The sequence below is a fragment of the Perca flavescens genome, chromosome 8, assembly GCF_004354835.1.
Source record: "Perca flavescens isolate YP-PL-M2 chromosome 8, PFLA_1.0, whole genome shotgun sequence".
NCBI lineage: Eukaryota > Metazoa > Chordata > Actinopteri > Perciformes > Percidae > Perca > Perca flavescens.
In genome coordinates this window covers 22,391,084-22,412,189 of record NC_041338.1, presented here as the reverse complement: position 1 = coordinate 22,412,189, position 21,106 = coordinate 22,391,084, and the positions used below count along the sequence as shown (strand labels likewise).

Sequence of the window (21,106 nt, the reverse complement as noted above, 5' to 3'; positions counted from 1 at the left end):
CTCAGTTCATGACAAATGTAATTAATGTATACATTAAAAGAATGTACTGTACATTTAAAGTTAAACATTCAATAAGTAGGTACACAAATGCTACTATGAACGCTATTTCTTAAGTAGCTTTAAGAGTTCTTCCAGCTTCATGGCAGTCTTAATGTCTCCCTGGATTGTGAGTCTGCCACTGGTGTAAGCAGCAAATGGTTGAAGCCTGCCCTGGAACATGGCCAGAAGGTCGCTGTCACTCATACTCAGTGTCACATCTGGTTCTCCGCACAAGGACCCTGCTCCAGCTGCCCCGCTACCTACAGAACACACACCGAGCAATGGAGATAGTTGATATTTATGTAACTGTACTTTTGTTTCTATTTACCACAAACATTTGAGCATTATTAGACAGATTTAGCACAGCTTGCATTTAGTTACTGGATTTCTCTCAATGAGAAATTTAAATAATAATCATTGTGGCATATTTAGAGCAATTTATGAACCATCACCTTGGCTCAAATCCACGTAGTAACTGTGATGCTGTCCGTGTTCCGAGCTTATGTCAAACTGGAAGCATGCCCCAATCTGTTGGACCAAAGTTTCAGAGAGCAGGAGCCTGATCCCACCAAGCAGTTCTTCAACAGAACCTGGTGTGGCCACAGCTGCCTGGGGGGCACTGCTGAGCTCATCTGTAAAGGTAATGCTGTCACCTGAAGAGACAAAGCCACAGATTTTATCACAGAACATTATCAGAATGGGTACATAACAAAAACAGGTATGTGTGTGTGACACCATACCTTGTTGAGGCTGTGAAATGCCACTTTGGCCCAGAAAGTGCATGGCCAACTGCTGAATGGGGCCAGTGAGGCCTGTGAGGCCTTCCAGTCCAGGCACAGATGGAGGCATGATGAGGGGTCCAGAGGGGCCTCCCTCTGGTGCTTTTAGTAGAGATCCCAGGGTAAGCTCTACCCTGTCCACTTCCAGCCCCCAGGGACGAGTCATCTCATTTATGTCCATCTATACAGAGCAATAAAGGATGTAAGTTTGATGTGATACAGTGAAAAGCCAGAAGAGAGTAGGTCCAGTGTAGTCTCACCCCAAGATATTCTCCAAGTTTAATTCTCTCAGTTTGGATCTCCTTGAAAGTCTTCTTGGCAAGGCTGTAGGTCAAAGCCTTCTGTGCTGTCATCCTGGTTGAGGCGTTCAGGTCCTGGACTGATAGTACTGACATGACGGGGCTCCAGATCCTGAACTGAATGTCTGCTCCCACTGACAACACCCCACCATCCAGAGTAGTCACCTACAGTAGCAGAATTACAGTTTATACGAGTGCTGGACACCTAACCAACCCTGTCATTTGACATTTGTCACAATTTAAAGAATACAGAGACATCGTCTCTTCTCTTCATCTTAAAGCTGGTATTGACTGAAGTAATATGCACTGTGTAAAGTTGAATATACAGTTGACCAATGCTGACCGTTCAGAAGGAGAGTTTTGAAACAAAGTGACATGAGCTCGACACATTGGCTTTATCAAAATGCAGTGAAGCATTTCAGTGATGGGGCTGTGGCTACTTTCCCAAAATGCATAAGGAAAGGTTCATTTAAAAAAATAAAAATAAAAAAAAAACTCTTAAGCTTAAAAAAAACAAAACGTTGCCATCAGACATCAAAAAGACACAATACTAAAAACAAAACATTAACACTGATCAACAGTGCACCAAGAGTGCCACCTGTAGGACAAACTAATCATTCCACCTGTTCATACTGGCCATTAAGAGATCTACTCCTAATGTGCTTTTAACGGACGTGATGGGGAAGTCCTCCTCTTGTGCAAAACTTTATTAAATAACTAACTATTATTTTAAAGCAGAATTGAAAATGTGTCAACCTATCCTTAAGTTTGGTTAGTAATGACTTCATGTAAAAACCTGTTGGAGAGTGTGAGGGAAACTATTCCAAAACAGTTGTTTTTTGCATTTTTCAGTGTTTCAGCATGTAAGAACTTGCCCATCACAACAGCTCACTAATTATAAACTCAGTAAAGTGGTTTACCTGGCAAGGAGGGATGTTGAAAGCACGGGTGCGCAGGTCTACTCTCTGCCACTGATCAATGAGTGGCAGGACAAGGACAATACCCGGACCCTTTGGAGGACCAACTCGACCCAGACGAAACACTACTATTCTCTGGTAGTTAGGCACCGCCTATGAACAAAATGAGTCACAGTGGGTTGTTTTTATTCCTAGTGAGTGGACGTGCTGTGGGAGTAACTGATGAGAGATCATTCAGCTTACTTTCAGTACAAACCATCCTGTTATAGGAAATGTTATAAAGGTGCCGATGTAGACGAGGAAGATGACAATCAGGTTGCACATCCAGGACAGCCATCCTTGGGAGGTATCTTTAAGAAAAGAAACAATATAAAACTCAGTCTTTAGTAAACCAGCTTGCTTTCTAAAGTCTAAGAAGATTGACTTGGGATTGGAGACTACACAAATTAACAGAAAGCTGGGGGTGTGGAGTTTGAAAGATGTAGTTTTAGCAGACAGGAAGGGCCTAACATGCTATTAAATTGAATTTTTGGAAGTAGATCCAGTTTCAGTTTCAGGTTATACTCACCCATACTTTATACTTTACCCATTGTGGTTTTTATCTGTCTCATGCAAGTCTTCCAACATTTATTTAGTGCACGTTCAATGCTATGTAACGTGATGGGTTTTGGCATTTGTTCTATATTGATTAAATGCTTTATGCATTTTATTTTATTTCATGTTCAAAGTCTGTGCGTGTATATTGTCTTTTCCCTAGGTGCAAGACAAAGTTCCCTTGAAGACAACAAAGTTAAAGGAAACGTTGAAAACAAAAAACATGATGGACTAGGCAGTAATAACACTTTGACAGCATAGTATTGATCATAAATGGCAAACCACTCCGCCCAAAAAACCATAGCTCCCATAGTTAATGTTAGCTCCCTACCAGTGAAGTTGTTTTCAGAGACATTGGGGATGTTGTCAAATGAAAACCCTTTGTGGTAGCCGCGCTGTGTGAAGCTGTGGGTGTCAACGAACAAGCCAGGAGTCCTCGGACAAGTGGACTCCCTCTGAGGGAGCGGCTGATACGACTTGCTAAACATTGTTAGGTAAAACAACTGTTATTTCTTATTTGAAGCGACTTCATATTAATTAGTCTCCGCTGTAGTTGTTGTTGTTGTTTAATGCAGGACGCTCTATCTCATGCATTACGCTAACTAGCCATTGTAACCATAGACAGTATATAATTGTAACTAGCTAGCGTTCTTCCGTGTTTTCGGTCCAGTTCTTCTTCTCTATGTTTAGTTACGGCTCATTACCGCCACCTAACGTTACTGTAGCCCATCTGGAGTTTACATTCCAGGACACAGCCCCATCTAGACGCTCCCTAGCGGCAGCAAATGTAAACATCTTGATGTGGGTCTGGCTTGTCAGGCTAAGACCCACGTTGATAAACCCATAGATATGGATATATATATATATATATATAGAAAATAATAATATTTTTTCTTATATATATAAGAAAAAAAAGGCCAATATTAGCCATTATGGTGTAGTGGTCAGGCTCTAAATCATATTAATAAAAAGACCAGATATTCTGTATTGTGTCTGTTCTTTGTAGCATGTTTTTGTAATATGTCTTGTGTTATGTGTTCTCTTCTGTTTCTGTAAAACCAGATAAATGGAAAACATGACCAAAGATGAACAAACTTGTAAAATACACATTTTTCATTTTTATTTAGGACAAATACTTACATTGAAAACAAAATATATTCATAATCATATTATTTTAACAAAGAAATGCTTCTCCTTCAAACTCAGCACCTACACAAAACAATGTGATGTCTGTGGTTCTTCATGACAAAATTGTAATACTAAATCATGTATGTTTATTTAATTAGAATGCCATAAACTTTAATGGGTCTTTTTTACAACTGGCTTTTTGACCTATTGTGGGAAAACGTTTCCTTCTGTGATATTTCAAAATGTCTTCAGTAAAAAATGGGCTGTTATGTTGAAGTCATAACCAGAATATGTGAAACAAACAACCAGAAAATGTGTTGCTTGATGGTTGGTTTATTACGTTATCCTTGTAGGTGTCGTTCAGCTTCCCTGTGTGCTTGTTTTAGTTAGTGTCTTAGTTTTTGAACATGTCACACAGCAGCTTCTCCATGGGTGTGCTGCCAATGGTCCTTTGAAAGAACAGCTTCTCTATTTTCTCAGAGCTCACAAAATGGAGGGATGGCAGCAGAAGTAACAGTCTCCCAAACCTTGATGGACAAGAACCAAGGAGAGTGAACTTTATGTTTCTATTTAGGCTTTTATATGACAAACTTTTGAAGATCTCAGTGTCAGAGAGAGAGAGTTACAGCAGGCTTACCTTGCACTTTGGCTGGGGTATTCTGAGTGGCTGTGCTGACTTAGCAACACCTGCGACTGGTCCTGCAGATTCTCCACCTGCTCTGGGTCTTTGAGGCTGCGTGTCTCTGCAAATCACACAGCATGACATTAGTTACAATGTCCATTCAATAACAAATGCATATTGCTGAAGGAATAACTCCTTACCTGGCTTGAACAGTACAATGGCTTTCAGGCAGGCAAACTCAGTAGGGTCAACAGCCAGGGCCTTAAAGCGATTAAAGACCTCTTCCAGAATGCGCAGGTCAGCTGTGGGGACGCTGATCTTGGCCTGCTGTGTGGGAGAAACATCTGGCAGAGACAGAAGAGGACAGCTGTCCATGGGCAGGGACCACTGGATGGCACACAAGAGGAACATCTCACTCCAAGCTTCCTCAAGGAGAATCACCTGAGGATGTCACAGGAATGCATGTTATCAGTCTCACACACGATTTATGTATGTGTAAATCAATTCAGTATGTCCGTCAGTTTCACCTGGTCTCGAAATGGCAAGTGAGCAAAAACTGGCAAATTTTTTGCCCACTTGACAGACATGAAGAGAAGTTGTGCCGATGTCTCGTATATACTCTCTGAACAGCTGGAGGCGTACGGGGACACACGACAGTCAGAGGGAGTCCGATCTCTCTCTGAATCATTGGTGGTCACATCAATATTCTCCTCCACTATGCATTAGAAAAAGAGAGCCACACAAACGTTGAGGCTATTGGGAGTACAATACTGCAAGTTTAAATGAATCATTACAATTCAGATAAGACAATTCTAAATTTCTGTAGCTCATTGTATCATCAACAAAGGCAAACTCCACTTATCACCTACATAAGTAGCCAAACAAAACATTATAAAGTGTATTTTTAAAACACCCTAATTGGGTACTAGTTGTGTCAGCCTTCTGTCATATGATCTCACCGTCCTCAGGCTCCAGTTTTGCACAGGTCTCTGCAGTCAGCAGGCTGACCATAAAGCGGTGGATGGAATTGGGGTTGCTGCAGGGCTGTATGGTGGCAGAGGTGGTGACGGAGGAAGTGATCAGAGGTCTGCAGATGACTGATGAGTAGGGGGCAGAGGAAGTGATGTCCTGTGTGGTGGCTAGGTGCTCCTTTTTATTGGCCACACTTATAGAGTCTAGACTGACATGTGCTGTGCTTCGAGGCTGCCGCTCATTCTGCACAGCTGCCAAAAGCACAAGTAAATAATATATAATGTGTAAACAGTCAAGGCTTTAGATAATTTGTACTATGACAGCAATGATATATGTACAGATAATATAATCTACACAGTCAACTTATTCAGATTTTTCTCACCATCTTTGTTCATGCCAGCTTGGAGACACTTCTTTAGTCGACAAGCTTGGCATTGGTTCCGATGAGCCTTGTCAACAGGGCACCTGCCAGTTCCAGCCTGACACCTGTGATATTGACAAAAAATGTTTAAAGAATTCTGAGTAAAGATAAGTACTATGTTGAAATAATTAATATAAAATAATAAAATAAATAATTAATTGTTACACTTTTTCCATTATACACACAAGGTCATTCTGATTGCCCTTTTAGACAGAATTTTTCTCACCTGTAAATGAGTCTTCGTCTCACACTGCGCTTGAAGAAGCCACTGCAGCCGTTGCAGGCATAGATACCATAGTGTTTACCGCTGCTTGAATCGGAACACACTTTACAAAGCAGGCCATGGTCAAGTGCTTTATCTGGGACGGAACTGATTTCTGTAGAGTAAAGATGGCAGAAATAAATAATTTTTTCACACTCTTTTAAGGATCAACAGACAACTTAATTGTACAGATTGTATACGCAGTAGTACACACAACTATTATGGACATCATTATTCTAACATAATCTGCTGTATAGAAAAATATCTGCAGTTTTTTTTTTCATTTTTTAGCACCTTTGTTAGATCTTTCATATCAAAACAAGTATTGGCTCACCTGCTTGATGTCCATCTGTAAAGTCATTAGACATGTCAGAAGAAAACATGTTAATTTTGCTCATGTGGTCCTCCATTTTGAGATGTGTAATTCCTAAACTTTACGTAATCAATTGTTTTTAGATGATTACTCCCAGACCAATTTCCTCTTCTTTATAAAGTACTATTTGTGAAGTTGCCAAGCTGGATCAAAGCATTTTCTTTATGTGAAGTGTTGACACATGGCAATGCCCCCAAAACACAAAAGACATAGAATTTGTAGTTCTTTCTACTAAAGCTTGTAGTTAGAGCCTGATTTCTTCAGAGGTCATCAGAGTGTTACTCCAGGAATGCTCGATGATATGGATCCAGTGCTGTTGTCCATTCTTTGGTTGTTTCTGATGTAATGGGGGGTCAATAGAGTCACTACTTGTCTTCTTTCTTTCTCTCTGCTAGAATGAGTGCAAGCCTGAGTCGTCAGGGGGCTTTCTGAAGGAAGACAAGGAGATTAGAGCCAGGCGCTGTGTAAGCAAATGCTGATTTGTCATCCTCTTAATCTTTACCATCTATAAGGGTAAATCAATCAGTCACACCACTTACAGGCATAACTGCATTCAACAAAGGTGACTGACTACTGAAAAAGAATTGGAAAATAATATATTTTACTTCTCATCTACACAACTTTCAAATGGCTTCTTAAATGTGGTTGCTGCATGGTAAAGATGCCCAGTGTCAATGCATTGCAAACTGTAATCAACATTGAATAAATGATTCCCTTTTTAGTCTTTACTTTGAATGCCTTTCAATACAAACATAACTCCCAGCAATATATTTATCATGACACTTCTACTAACACCAATGAAGAAGAAAATATTGCTTCTTTTTTTTAAACATTTTACTAAATAGTCATACACTAGTTACTTTGTTGCTGGGAGCCATTCTGCTTACTATTTCTGCTTAAGTGCCATTTTGTAGTGTTATTTAACATTGTGTATGTATGTGTGTGTGTGTGTGTGTGTGTGTGTGTGTGTGTGTGTGTCTCCTGTGTAAAATATATATTTAATAACATGTATTCATTATTTTTACAAGATAATATATGTTTACAAGCAAATGTGTTATTGTAAATCTGACCATGATAGTCACTACTACAGCAAGTGACTTGAGAAATCAGAAATCAGAAAAGGATTTATTGCCAAGTAAGTAACACTTGCCTTGGTTGTTGGTGCATACATAAACATATTAAACATTAATATAAAACAAACAAACAATAAATACAGTAAGAAATATTTACATATAATTGTTTAACATTAGGAAAAAATAGGTATTAGAAGTTGACAACTAGTCAACAAGTGAACTAATCAAGTAGACAAAAACATTGCAATATGGATTATTTGTCCCACTCCTAGTACACATATGTTCCTCAGCTTCCTGTTAACAGGGTAGCCTTACACTCTGCACCATATTGGCCCTGTGGATGACACTAATGGCTTTAAGAGAATACAGCCACCCCAAATCAGCAAAGTAGCTTAACCTTCCATGAAATGTGGTTTCCTTCTTTGAGGGGGCTCACTAAAGGGGGTGATGAGAAGAAAAACAATTAGTGCAGAGATTGAAAGAGCAGCAACAAGTTGACCCTTAATTCCATTCTTCTGCCATATGGTGACTGCTCTCTGGAGCCTCAATCTGCCTAATTAGTAACCTAAGTGCAATTTACTGTTACACTTTACTTTGTAACTTTATTTACACTAACTTGAATCACTAATATCCTCACTTGTCCTCACTTTAAGGTATAAGACAGTGAATGGTGGAAAGAAATGTTTTTCTGTACAACTGGGTCTATCAAGCTACACTGATTTAGCCATTATTGCATATAGCTAATGACATCTAGTTCAGCTGTTTAATCAGATCAAATGTAGCAGATACACTAAAGGTACTGATGGGGCTGCCTGCCATGTCCACAGAATGATTTCTGTAATCCTTATTAAGTCACTCTTGATTTTAGAAAAACAACATGGTATTGAAAACAGAGCTCTTTCTGTTGGCCTAAACTGCTGTATAAAAGGATTACAAACAGCAGCAGGCTACGAGGGCTATGCAGCTGTTTGAACTCAAAACCTGTTGTCTGAATACGTTTTTTAACACAGGTTAGATTTGGGGTCTTGAAGGCTCCAATGGTGTATGTACATGTTATAATAGGATGCAGTGAATTGGCTTTATATTATGCAGCTCAGTAATACAGTGTGCTATCACAAGTGGAAAAATTGACTGCAGGTGTGCAACAGTAATTTATTTTATTCTCCTCATTGTGTATTTTGTTTAAAGTTGTTGTAATGCGTGTTATTTGCAATTTGTTTTATGTAAAGCACTTTAAACTGCTTTGCATGTATTATTATGTAAAGCACTGTGTTTTAAAGGTGCTATAAAAACGTGCCTTGCTTTGCCTTGTGTACAAAAAACAAACCATTTGACTAGCATACATGCCCAAAGCAAATTAACCTGTCACAGTTTATACACTATACACACCCTCCGAGGCCAACAGGCCTGGTAGCTGGATGTAAAACTAGTTTAAACCATTTTAAACAATTTCACTTCCTAACTTGGACATGATAAACAGTTTGGGAAGTTTATAAACACTCTACACTGAATGTGGTCCACGACACATTTGCATTTACACTACACTACATGTTTAGGTAGAGCATAAACCCAAAACACCATCTGAACCTACTCTGTGAATAAGCCTAAAATACATATTTATACTGACCTAAGCAGTACTGAGCATGGTAATCTGGAGTCCCATATCAGATTACATAACACAGGTATTACTGTACTCACATGTCAGGGGTGAGCTGATTATCGTGTTCATCACACTAGGAGACAGGAAATGAACATGTAAGGTGCATGCTCAAAGGTCATTTTTGAGACCTCTTTAAATGTGAAAGATGGTGAAATTTGTCTGTGATCGCTGATATTATGTATCACCTAAGCAAAGCGTAACTATAAATATTTCCATAAAAGTGAAACCTATAGTCTTTTCTGGGTAAGACGCTGCTGCCATCAGCAAAGTGCTGCTTTGAGATTTTGCCTGGCAGGGATAACTGTCACGTTTCTTCACTCCTCAGCCCTGTGATTGTTGGGCAGATGCAGCCCGCTGCCATGAGCCAACTGGATGATTATGTGTTTAGTGGGAACATTTATGATGACAGAACCCTGCAGGTGATTGAACATGTGTCGCAAGTAAAACCCTAGCTCAATTGCTTGGTAGATCAGACGGATCAGCTACCTGTTTATTAGTTTAAGAGTGTTGTTACCTTTATACATATTAGGAGTTTTAAATAATTGTGGCTGTAGTCAGTTGCATCGCATCAAATATTAAAAGCACATGCACATTTTTCTTGTCCTTCAGAGAATGCCCTTGAACACTAGTTCACAAATCTTTGTATCAGTCTAAGCAGCTTTTTTTCTATAATCTCCTTGAATGACATCTATTGTCAAAGAGTGAGATTAACTTTTAAAGTTGTTGGCATTGCACACGGAGCAGGTGCCTCAAATTGCAAAGACGTAAAAGTCATAATTGATTGTGTTTTTTTGTATTTTATACTTTTTTTGTATGTGTTTTTAATCTAATAATGACCTTTAAACCCTAAATCAATCTACATTTAGGACTATGATACAACATTTGGCAACAAAACACAGACTTTCTATTGAATACAGGCAGTAAAATGTCCTGGCAGGATAATCTTATGCATGTTCTGTTGTAACAGCATAAACTTCTGTTAAACTGCACTCAGCATGTCTGATGTCTCTGATTTAAAGTAGCTGCAGAGAATGGTTAACCAAGCTTGCATGATTAAGCTTTGTAGGTTCACCTCAGCAATTCCTGTGGTCACCCCCAAGTCAGATGAAGTGGAAGGATTGAGGTGTCAGCACTATGGCTACCAGGGATTGCCCCGCCTTGCCATCTGCTGTCACTCCTGTAATCCACACAATGAGAAAATCAGTTGTTTCAGTCCGTATCAAAGTCATGCCAGCTCAATTCAACAGGCAAATCCACATCAGGGAGAGAAAATCCATGTTATTGCTGACAAAGGAACTGAGAAGCTTATTTGGTTGTGTCCTGTAAATAGAAGCGTGTATGTTTAGCATATACTGTTAACAAAACACTTAAAAGAAATGAATGGAAATTTTAGAGTAAATTATCACTGACATGATTACATTGTTTCAAACTTGAAATTATTTTCGAACAGTTAATTAGATAATTTCGTCACACCTTTATCCATTGCCTTGTTTTTAGTTTTTTAGATAATGTTTTAGGCATTTTAGGCCTTTATTTTTATAGGACAGCTGAATACATGAAAGGGGAGAGAGAGGGGGAATGACATGCAGCAAAGGGCTGCAGGTCAGAGTCGAACCTGCAGCCACTGCGTTGAGGAGTAAACCTCTACATATGGGTGCGTTCTCTACAAGGTGAGGTACCCAGGCGCCCGCCCTGTGTTTTGTGTTGGCTTTTGATATTCTGAATAAATATCAAAAAGAGAGCCTAACATGCTTCAAAACTCAAGTACAGCAACATTTCAAGTTTAAAATAATGTATTATATTCAGTCTACTCTCAGTTAGAGAAAGGTAATAAAGTTAGCACAACTCGAGAATTTCAAAGCACAGCTCGCATCCTAGAGGTCCTGTAAGTGCACACCAAACAAAATGCATTTGCTCATTTATAGAGGTAACAGGAGGACGCTTCATGTAGCCAGTCAAAAATTAAGATAAATCAACAACCTTTCTGGCCATTTGACTCAGTGGTCACAGCCTTTTCGTTTAAGCTGTCCTGGTCGATGTCACTGAAAACTGGCCAAACATTGGGGGGCCCTGGGAAGTTTGTCTCTATAGGGAGACAGACGCCCTTTGACTGTGTCATAAAAGTATGCTCACAGGCGGTGAGATCCGAGCTGAGTAAACCAACAGCTGAGACTGGAACATTTATAGGCTTACATATAACGTACAGTTATATAATGTACAGTTACAATAATAAGATCATTTGGGTCATATCCATTGTTAATTTAGACCTGGTTTGTTTTACCTTACATCTGCTCAAAACAGTGTCAGGGAAAAACATATGAATAAGTGTATTCATGTATCCCAGAAAAGTTGGCACAATAAGAATTTTAAAACTCCAAAAACAGGTCCTGAATGTAGGATCTGCTCTCCATGATTAAAACCAAAGTCTTCTGAAGCCAAGGGCCTCAGGCCTAGTTCACCTAGTGACCACAGAATTAGTCTTTTGCACAGATGTTTTGTTTTTCTCATTTAAATGAATGAATTTAACCTGAAAGTGAGATTTCCTGTTAAACCAGGATGGAGAGATGGAGCATGGCATGAAGTGAAGTGAAACTTTTGATCCAACAAGATATCAGAAAGACTTAACCTTAACCTTAACCTGTCTCTCTTAGTTACGCTGTTATAGTTCTAGACTGCCGGGGGAGTTCCTTCCTTTGACACACTGAGCTGCTCTCTCCTCTCCCTTTCCATTTGTGTGCATCCCGTCCCAGAAATGCTTGTTACTAACCTAGCTCTGAGGAGTTTCCTCCCCGGAGTCTTTATGTTTTTTTTTTCACCCAGCATATTTTCTTGGAGTACGTTGGCACCAAGATCTTGGTTGCAGCTGTCGCCGTGGTCCTGCTGCCCTCCCTGCTAAGCTCTGCGGTGCCCTGCAATGTCATGGTGCGTCCTGCTGAACCCTGCTGCTTCCTGCTACGTCCATCCATGCTCTGCTGGGCCACGCTACATCCTGTAACGCCCTGCAGCGCCCTGATATGACATGAACTACTAAGATTACCATTTGAAGTCACTGTTCCATTATCTTTAATGGGACTATTATTGCCATTGTTCATCAGATCCCCACCCGGCACTGTCAGACACCGCCTACCAAGAGCCTGGTTCTGTCAGTTTTTCCTTGCCACTGTCGCACTGCTTGCTCTTGGGGGAATTATTAGAATTGTTGGGGCTTTGTAAATCATAGAGTGTGGTCTAGACCTACTCTATCTGTAAAGTGTCTCGAGATAACTCTTGTTATGATTTGATACTATAAATAAAATTGAATTGAATTGAACTGAACTTTTATTTAAGTATTTGTAGTTGTTCTTCTATTTGATAAGGGATGGAAATATCAAACAAAACTATGATTGACTACCAATTGTGCAAGTATCTGAAGTAATGTGAGTAGAAGTTCCCTGAAACCACTGCAGATTTAATTTATTTGATTATTAAACAGTTTAAACTCTCCAAGATGCATTGTAGAAAACCAAGTAAAATAGACTCAATCATAGTGGTGCAGTAGATCTATTTACATATTACTTAATTGAAATCATGATTACATGTATACTCCGACAGATAACAAATAACTACAACAATTATGTAGAGTTCAATATTTGTGTTGGATTCACACATTTCAGAAAATAGAAACATTTTGTGTGTACATCATGACTATTACATCTAGACTAATGAATACTTGAGTAAATTCATATATTTTGGTGCTTAAATTATGAAACTGCATATGAATGTGATAGCTGCATACATGAAAACGTATGTCTCTGTAATGATTTAATATAATAATGTGTGTTTGTGTGTGTCAGGATTCTGTGTGTTCTGTGTTCTAATTTACGTGCATTCTTATCATTATGTGGCATGGCGCAGGAAAATATGTTCTCTAAAGCCAGCAAATAATGTAGAGGTTACAGGGCATAGGCATTCAATTTTTAGCTGTTGTAATTTATAATATATTAACTGTCAAGACACCTGCAAGCCATGGAAGAAAGTTTCTCTTGTGTAAATCTTCCCAAGGACTACTCCAATTTGACCTCACTAAAAAGTTTTCTTTTGGAGTTTTCCCCTTGCCCAAAGAATGGTGTCATAAAAGGCTAGTTTCTTTGCTATTATATATTTTTTATATTTTCACTGTCAAAACATGTGCACACCTTGGAAGAAGATCTATCTTATCAAAATAGGCAGTTTTATTTTTTTTATATTGTTAAAGCATTGGTTATGTGTTTTTGTCCCTATCAAGACTCCTGCAAGCCTGGGAAGAAAGTCTCTCCTGTGTAAATCTTCCCAAGGACTACTCCAATTCTACCTCACAAAAAAGGTTACTTGGAGTTTTAACCTCGCCCACTGGTGGTGTCTTAATAATTTTTTTTCCTTTTGTAATTTCCAATATTTTCACTGTCAGGACACCTTCACACCTGTGTGGTGTAATTTTTCCCAAGGAATACTCCAACTTTACCTCACTAAAAGGTTTTCTTACTCAGGGGTTTTGTGTTTGAGGTCCTATCAGCTCCTGTGACATCTGGAAGCTGCTTTACATCTACATCAAACTGTTTTTGTATTTTAATTATTATAAAGAAGCAAAAACAAAACTTTATTGTTATCTTTATTCTCACACGCACAGTACAATGTAGTGAAATTGAATTACTGCATTTAACCCATCTAAGCAGTAGGAGCAGTGGACAGCTATACATACAGCATTTGGGGAGCAACGTGTGTCTCACTGTCTTGCTCAGGGACACTTTGACATGTGGCCAGAGGAGCCTGGGATCGAACCGTCTTGTGGTTGAGGGGCGACCACTCTACCTCCGAGCCAGAAGCCACCCCCACATTATTATTATATTACAGTTTCTCCATTGCAATTCTACTAGTTTAATTTTTGTTGAAACATATGACACTTACTGCATGTCTGTTCATCCTAGAGGAGGTATCCCCCCTCTCCTCCTGAGGTTTTCCCATTTTTCCCTGTTAGAGGGTTTTTATGAGGAGTCCCTACATTTCTGAGAATGAGTGTCATATGTTGATATGAATAAAATTAAATTTGAATTGAGTTTCTGTGTGAAGTGTACATGTTTTTTTCATCTCTCCTTGAGTTTCCTCTGGGTGCTCGTTTCGTCCATTAAGACATGAAGGTTGGACCACCTGGAACACTAAACTGCCAATATCTTGAAAAAGGCTGTCAATGTGTTTGTTTTTCTGTTTTAAATTAGCGTTGAGATTAAACTGGCAACCTGCACACCAATAATATTTCATTACATTACATTGCGAGAGTGCAAGCTATAGCATACTGGCAGTGTTCTATAATTTAAAATCTACATTCTATAATTTTGCAGTCATCAAGTACAATTCAACATGGCATCACAGTGCAGCACTTTGGGTTCTTCAAACAAGGTTTTTGTTAACATTTCTTTATTTATGACTGCTAAATATGTCAAATCTAAAATAAAACTACTCAAAACGTTATTACAAAAAATTTGAATGAGAAAAGGTAATGAGAGAAGTCCCTGAGAAAGCATTTTAATGTGTGCATTAAGACTGGAGAAACAATTTGTATTAAAAAAAATTACACCACTTTAAAAAAAAGGCAACTATGAACTTAATTAGTTCAAACATTCACCAGAAAAACCTTGCAATGTTAATCCATCCAACATCTTCAAACACCTTGGTACTCATGTTTGCAGTGTCCGACATGCAGAGGCTCTGCTCGAATGCCACGCCTTGAGGAGAAAGGGAAGCATATATATAATAAAGCAAATATTATGAGAAAGAGCCCAGTGTCTTGTTAAGGTATGCCAGCACGGAGCCCTTTAAAGTTCCTGTACAGAAAAGGTTCAGTACCTCACAAGCTTGCAGCGAAAGTCCTGCAAGCGAGGAAACGCCTCGTCCACACTGGAGGTCTGCTTCTCATCACTCCACAGTCTCTCTGCGGCAGCACTTGCCCTTGGCCTGTGATTTTGGGGTGCAAGCAGTTATTTAAATGATTTCATACAATTGTTGCTACACTTACTTTACTACGTTCATTATTTTTATGATTGCAGGAGTCTTTTTAATCTCATACCAAAGACGTGGAGTGAGATTGGTGGCATCTACATACTCCCCCCACATGCAGACCTCACCCCCTATCACCAGCTTCTTCTGTTCCTCAGTACCTATGAGGGGATGGTGAAAAGTTTTGCTTTAATATGATGGGTTTTAATTAAAGATAGGCTGGTAATGAGTATACTATCAATCAGAATCTTCACTTCAAATGTATCACACCACTTCAAGTCAAAACTCAGCAAGTCAAAGTCTACATGCTCCCATCATTAGCACATAACTAAGGCCAGGTTATATGTGATATTACTTGGCCACACACACACCAGAAAAGTTCAGAGGCTGCACGGTGTAGTAGTTGCGCCAGTCCTGGCCATAGGCAATGTGGTTGATGTACCATGGGGCAGCCAGCAGGACCCTCATGCCAGCTTTGGTCATCCTGCTGAGCTCTTCCTTATAACTAGCTGGGGTGCCCTTCCAGATGTGCAGCACTGTGTCCTTAGGAATCTGAGCAGGGTGACAAACAACATGCAGTCTTGCCCTTCTGTGCTATATTGCAACTGACCTGTCTGTTTACATATAGTGTAAACAGACATATATTTTTATACTTCTGTGTGCAGGGAAGTGTGCATGTTAGTGATGGGGCATCAGACAGCATTGTGAGCTTGTACCACAGCAATCACACCTCTGTAGCTGTGTCCCAATTCCATACTGCATTCTAATTTTAAGAGGAGTACTGTTTGTAGTGTATTCAGACTGGAAAAGGGATTAAAAATTGCATTGATTGCTATGCAGCACATTCTGTATAAAATTAGTATACTATTTGGAATTGGGACACAGAATAGGTCTCTGTAACATTAATGCATAGACAACAGTCCTTACTGCCACCTAGTGGTATGGCTACAAATAGAACATTCTGTGATGCACTACAGGCTTGACACGAGGCGACTGTCGCCCTAGTTTGTGCGATGTGTCCCGCCTTTTTTCGGCTGATTCAACATGTGTCAGGGCCTTAACACTCAAAACTCACTTGTTCGTGTTTATCTTATCTAAATTATTAGAGACAAAAAAACACAGCAGATAACACAACTTCAACTAGCCACAGCAAACAGGCTCTTTTCTGACCCTTGAAGGCGAGAGGCCACACAGTGTAGTAGCGGGCCCAGTTGTGAGTGGGCCCTGGCTGGTCCAGATACCATGGAGAGGCCAGAATCACCCTGAGCCCTGTATTAGTCACCCTGCGCACTTCACACAGGTAACAGCCATGTCTCCATACCTCCACTACTGATAGAGAGCTGCGCTGCAACACAATGCTATAGACTATCAGACTTACATTAACTGGTTGTGTGATAAATTCGATTGTCTGTATCAGACACTATACTGTTAAAAATTGTTGGTCAGTTGGTTCAAAGCAATAAACCTGCTGAGTTCAACATTATATTGTTATCTAAAAAAACTTTTAGATTAGAGTAAGTGGATGCCTACATGAGTGTTAATTCTAATTTATTTTAGCCATAATAGGCTAATTGTGTTTAAATGTGACAATTACAAGCCTGTGTGAACTCATTTGAGGCCACACTGTGACAGTCAGTATCTTATATGAAAACTTATAGTGATCCACCTGCTGCAGAAAAAAATCAAGGACAAAGATGTTAAGTTTAAATATCTCCTTCAATTAAAGCAGACACTTGGAGACAATATAAAATAGCTGAAATAATAATTAGGACAAGTACTTATAAAGCAGTGATGGTTTTAGATGCCTGGATCTGCACCAAACGTTACAATCTAATAGTTAAACTTCATTGGTGTAGATTAAACATATGGTGGGGCTGCAATGAAATAAGAAAAAAAATGGCATTTCAAATATATGTAGATACTTGTGATTATGTAAATTACTGCTTATCTTTAAAAAAAAAAAAAAAAAAAACAATGTCATAAATCTCTGCACCTGCAGAAAAAAATGTTGAATCATATTTTAAACATCTTAAAAGTATAAGAGCCCTAAATAGTTATTTTATATCATAGAGGTGATATGTGTTGGGTTGTACTTACTCGTTCATGGTAGTCAAACACATCCTGCCACACAATAGATGTCTTGTTGAGAGCTGAAGTGATATTCACAATTCTGGAAATTGAGACATTAATGACATTTGTACCATCGACATGTTGATTGGTGCATTTCCTAGAGCTTTCTACATTCTACAGTATGTTCCCCTTTACAACTTACTTCTCCATGTAGAATGCTTCCAGTTTGGTGAAGTCTCCTCCAAATCCCATCTTCTGCATGAATGCTCGGACATCAGGGTTGGACTTCCTATGGAAACAAGCAGTGGGAGTCTTTTTGTTATTGTTGTAATTTTAAAAAGACATGTACCTACGTCGACTACCTTTTTTCTGATGGAAACAAATGTCCAGATATGTGTACAAATTCAGTAACAATGTAAACAAACAATAGTGAGCAGAACCTGGTCAAATACAGTCAGCAGAAATTAAATTATCTGTCACATTTCAACCTACCAGCAGGAAAAGTCCACCTCATCCCCTCCTAAGTGGATATAGGAATCAGGAAACACCGATGACACTTCTTTAAATAGTCTCGCCATGAACTGGTAGGTGGAGGGTAACACTGGATTAACAGGACCAAAAGTACCTGAAGGGGTGCTCCCTCTGTAGCAGGGTGTCAACAGGTCAGACTGCCCTGAAAAATAAATGGTAATCAATCAGATTTAGTTCAGCACTTTGTTTAAAATGCATGTCTTGCGTTGTCTGTTGAGTGCAGGCATTTGTTGCCATGTAGAGTCCCCCAAATAAGAAGTGAGTCAAACTCTAGATTTAGTACATGATGCCTTGTTGCCATTTATAGTCTTGGTTTGCACGTTTGGCAGGCAGATTCCTGTTGACCAAAACATACATAATGCCAAGTACTTTATATGTTAAAGATCAAGGAGCTGGGATCATTTGATAAAAAAGTTGTTTCAGAGTAAATTTTACCTTTTCCCCAAGATTGGGTGTGGCCGGGTGAATCAAACTCCGGAAGGACCCTTATTCCCCACAGCCTGGCATGTGAGATCACCCTTCTCACATCTGACTGTGTGTAGATGTGAGTCATCGGATGGAAAGCCCCCTGAATCAGAGCCAGAAGCCTTTGTTCAGGGTGGATGCAACTTTTCAGTACTTTCCTACCTTATGAACCTACATGCAGTAGGCTAAGTTAAAATCTAGGATAATGTAAAATAACAGAGTTACGCGGAAGAATGGAAGGGAGGAAGAGGGGACGGGATGAGGAGGGAGGGATGGGCGGGCGAGCTAGCCTCATTTTGTTTGAAAATACTTTGAACGTCAACAAGAAGTGCCATCACCCAACATCGCTTAGAGCACCTTTAAGGTGGCTTTTTCTTTCTCATTACTTATAAGCTGGATTCATCCACATGACATACCTTACTGGAAAGGTCTGGAAATGTGCGGCTCTGGTAAGGGAAGGAGGGGTCATCAACAATGTGCCAATGAAACACATTGAACTTACTGTAGGCCATTGCATCCTAACAAGAAAGATATATGTTAATACCACTGAATAAAAACAGAAGACTGAAGTTTAGAATCATGTCATGTGATTATTACCAGAGTCTTTAAAATGGCCTGCACTGGTAAATAGTGACGTGAAGTGTCCAACAAAATCGCCCTGAACTGAAACCGCGGGAAGTCATCAATTTCAGTCTTGTTCACAAAATACTAAAGGAAAGGACAAATGGGGAAATATATTTAATTTAATTGATCCAAAGAAAAATGTAGAGGCCTCATGAGTTAAAACTTTGACTTACTGTGCCAAAATCATCTTGATACACCAGCTGACTGAAGGTTTCCAGACCTGTGCTTAATCAGAGGATATATAGTAGATGATCAGCAACCGGGATAATTAGGCCAGTGGGATAATTAGGCCAGTTATTAAATAAGATATTGTGTAGCATGAGGAATCTAGTGCAAATTGCTAAACAGGCTTTCATGGAACCTAGTCTTCCCTTTGCTAACAGTCACTGACTGTTAACATGTTTGTTTACATTTTTGTACTTTTGTTCACATGTGTTCTTATTTTGTTTATACATGTTCTTAAAAAACTGTGTTGGCTATAATCACCTCTTAGAGCACCCCACACGGTTTCCGCATTCAGAGATGCTTGTCCTGCAGAGACACTCAGATTGTCTGGAACACAAATAGGAGCAAGTTAGATAATGTATCGAACCTTTACCTGTTGTGCTCTGGCTCAGATAAATGTGTCGATACTTACATCTCTCAGAAGAGTTCTCATTTGGGTAACTATCACAATCAGCATGATCAACTCTGATCTCAACAGTAAATGGTTTATCCCCACTGAATCGCAGAACACCATACCCTGTTGATCATAAAAGTTAAAGTATTACAGTCACTAGTTGCTGGGTTAAAGTTTTGTATAAGTGCATAGGTTGCCTGTGCACTTCCATTTTAACAATTACACTCAAACTGCCATTATACTATAACCTATGGTATTTTTGAAAACACAAACATGAAGCTGTGCTATAGGGGTCCATTGTCAGTTGGTAGACATACACAGGCAGACTGATGAACTGCTGTCTCCACAAAGCTCATTGATCTACTTTAAAAGCCAACATGACAAACAGAACATTCAAAACAAAACCAGTGAGCACTTTGTTCTACATTTTTGTGCATCCATAATGCAATCATACATGTCTGATTCACTACTCTTAATGTTAACACTATAATAAAAATAAAAAAAATCCAATTCAGGACATACATTTGTACAGTATATGTTTTTGTAACGACACATATCTCACAGTAAATTCGGGTCCTATAGAAATTATAGTATAGCCTAGTGCTGTCGCAATAAATATAAAATATGTAAGTACTGTATAGGCCCTATATCACATAGGCTATAGAGACTTTAAGTACCTTGTAAATATTTAATTCTAGCAAAGTGTAAAATCTTACTTTCGTTTTACCATAGTCCTAATTCCACTTTACCTTATCACCTACCAGAAGTGTAGTCTGGAAAAATGAGAGAAAAATATCTCTTGAATGCAGCATCGAGAACAGAACAGTCCTGCTGTGCGGCTGATTGTCTTCCGTATCCAAAGTAGAAAGCATTTGGGTTCAGAGGGTATCGTTCGGTTGAGGAGGTGAAAGACTGCGGTAATGGCCACACTCCCTCCACTGTGTGTAGGCCAAGCTGAAGGATAATTAGTAGAATCAAATTACATTTTGGACGAGTGTATCGTCCAAAACTACCAATACACATGACTTCTATATTACACATTACTCATTCCAAAGCAAACTGCACTGCCAAGCTGCGTTAGTCAGGTGCTATGCAGTCACATGACTGGGGCCACAAAGTAACACCCACTCGGTGTAACGTTACGTTAGGTGTTTTTGTTTTTTTTTAACTAAATTAAATGGTTCATACGGTTTGTAAATTATGTATATCCATATTAGTACCATGTGGTTTTATTTACTTTTTTTAAAACTGTTTAATATTTGTGCAGTTGACGTTACACAATAGGCCTAGCTACACAGCAGGAATTCTACTAACATTATTTCTACTTTTACGAGTAAATTAACGTGGTTTAGGAGAGTGACGTGACGATTGAAGCAAATGTAAATGTATAAGAAACTGTGGGAGACAAAATTACCACGAGGCTACACAAATAAGGCTGACATATACTGGCTGATATAATATGACAGTTTTACAAAGTCAAAACGCCTGTGAAGCATTATCGGAAAGGTCAGAACCAGACCGTCAGAACCCATCAGAACCGTTGGCCTTGCCTACGTTAGGCTACATTTTAAAGTGTTTACTTTACTAAACTTTACCTGCAAGTGTTTAAATTTGGCGTATAATAATTATTTTCTCTGTATTATAAAATA

The 21,106-nt window shown here is 39.1% G+C and overlaps 3 protein-coding genes across 5 annotated transcripts; all 3 read right to left on the bottom strand.

Moving 5' to 3' along the window:
* stoml1 (stomatin (EPB72)-like 1) lies at positions 1-3,333 on the bottom strand. Its single transcript, XM_028585739.1, has 7 exons — positions 2,960-3,333; positions 2,278-2,384; positions 2,038-2,187; positions 1,079-1,282; positions 780-999; positions 492-692; positions 1-299 (listed from the first exon to the last, which is right to left on the bottom strand). Exons 1-7 carry the CDS (start codon positions 3,114-3,116, stop codon positions 103-105), a joined length of 1,236 nt encoding a protein of 411 aa, XP_028441540.1. The 5' UTR covers positions 3,117-3,333; the 3' UTR covers positions 1-102.
* Positions 3,334-4,150: 817 nt separating this feature from the next.
* On the bottom strand, positions 4,151-6,443 carry nr2e3 (nuclear receptor subfamily 2, group E, member 3). Its single transcript, XM_028585225.1, has 8 exons — positions 6,368-6,443; positions 5,998-6,148; positions 5,733-5,836; positions 5,338-5,601; positions 4,906-5,093; positions 4,579-4,819; positions 4,394-4,499; positions 4,151-4,283 (listed from the first exon to the last, which is right to left on the bottom strand). The coding sequence occupies exons 1-8, from the start codon at positions 6,441-6,443 to the stop codon at positions 4,151-4,153; spliced, it is 1,263 nt and encodes a 420-aa protein (XP_028441026.1).
* Positions 6,444-13,751: 7,308 nt separating this feature from the next.
* On the bottom strand, positions 13,752-20,585 carry hexa (hexosaminidase A (alpha polypeptide)). Of its 3 annotated transcripts, XM_028586327.1 has the most exons (14): positions 20,219-20,580; positions 19,476-19,580; positions 19,325-19,390; positions 19,012-19,058; positions 18,812-18,922; positions 18,631-18,732; positions 18,185-18,317; positions 17,711-17,891; positions 17,421-17,507; positions 17,246-17,318; positions 15,520-15,700; positions 15,219-15,309; positions 14,999-15,106; positions 13,752-14,877 (listed from the first exon to the last, which is right to left on the bottom strand). In XM_028586327.1, exons 1-14 carry the CDS (start codon positions 20,496-20,498, stop codon positions 14,814-14,816), a joined length of 1,629 nt encoding a protein of 542 aa, XP_028442128.1. In that variant the 5' UTR covers positions 20,499-20,580; the 3' UTR covers positions 13,752-14,813. The 3 variants fall into 3 exon arrangements, with proteins under 3 accessions (XP_028442128.1, XP_028442130.1, XP_028442129.1); XM_028586329.1 differs by lacking the exons at positions 19,476-19,580; positions 20,219-20,580 and having other exon boundaries at positions 19,012-19,063; positions 19,325-19,380; XM_028586328.1 differs by lacking the exons at positions 13,752-14,877; positions 14,999-15,106; positions 15,219-15,309; positions 15,520-15,700 and adding an exon at positions 15,708-16,493 and having other exon boundaries at positions 20,219-20,585.
* Between the last annotated feature and the right edge of the window lie 521 nt (positions 20,586-21,106).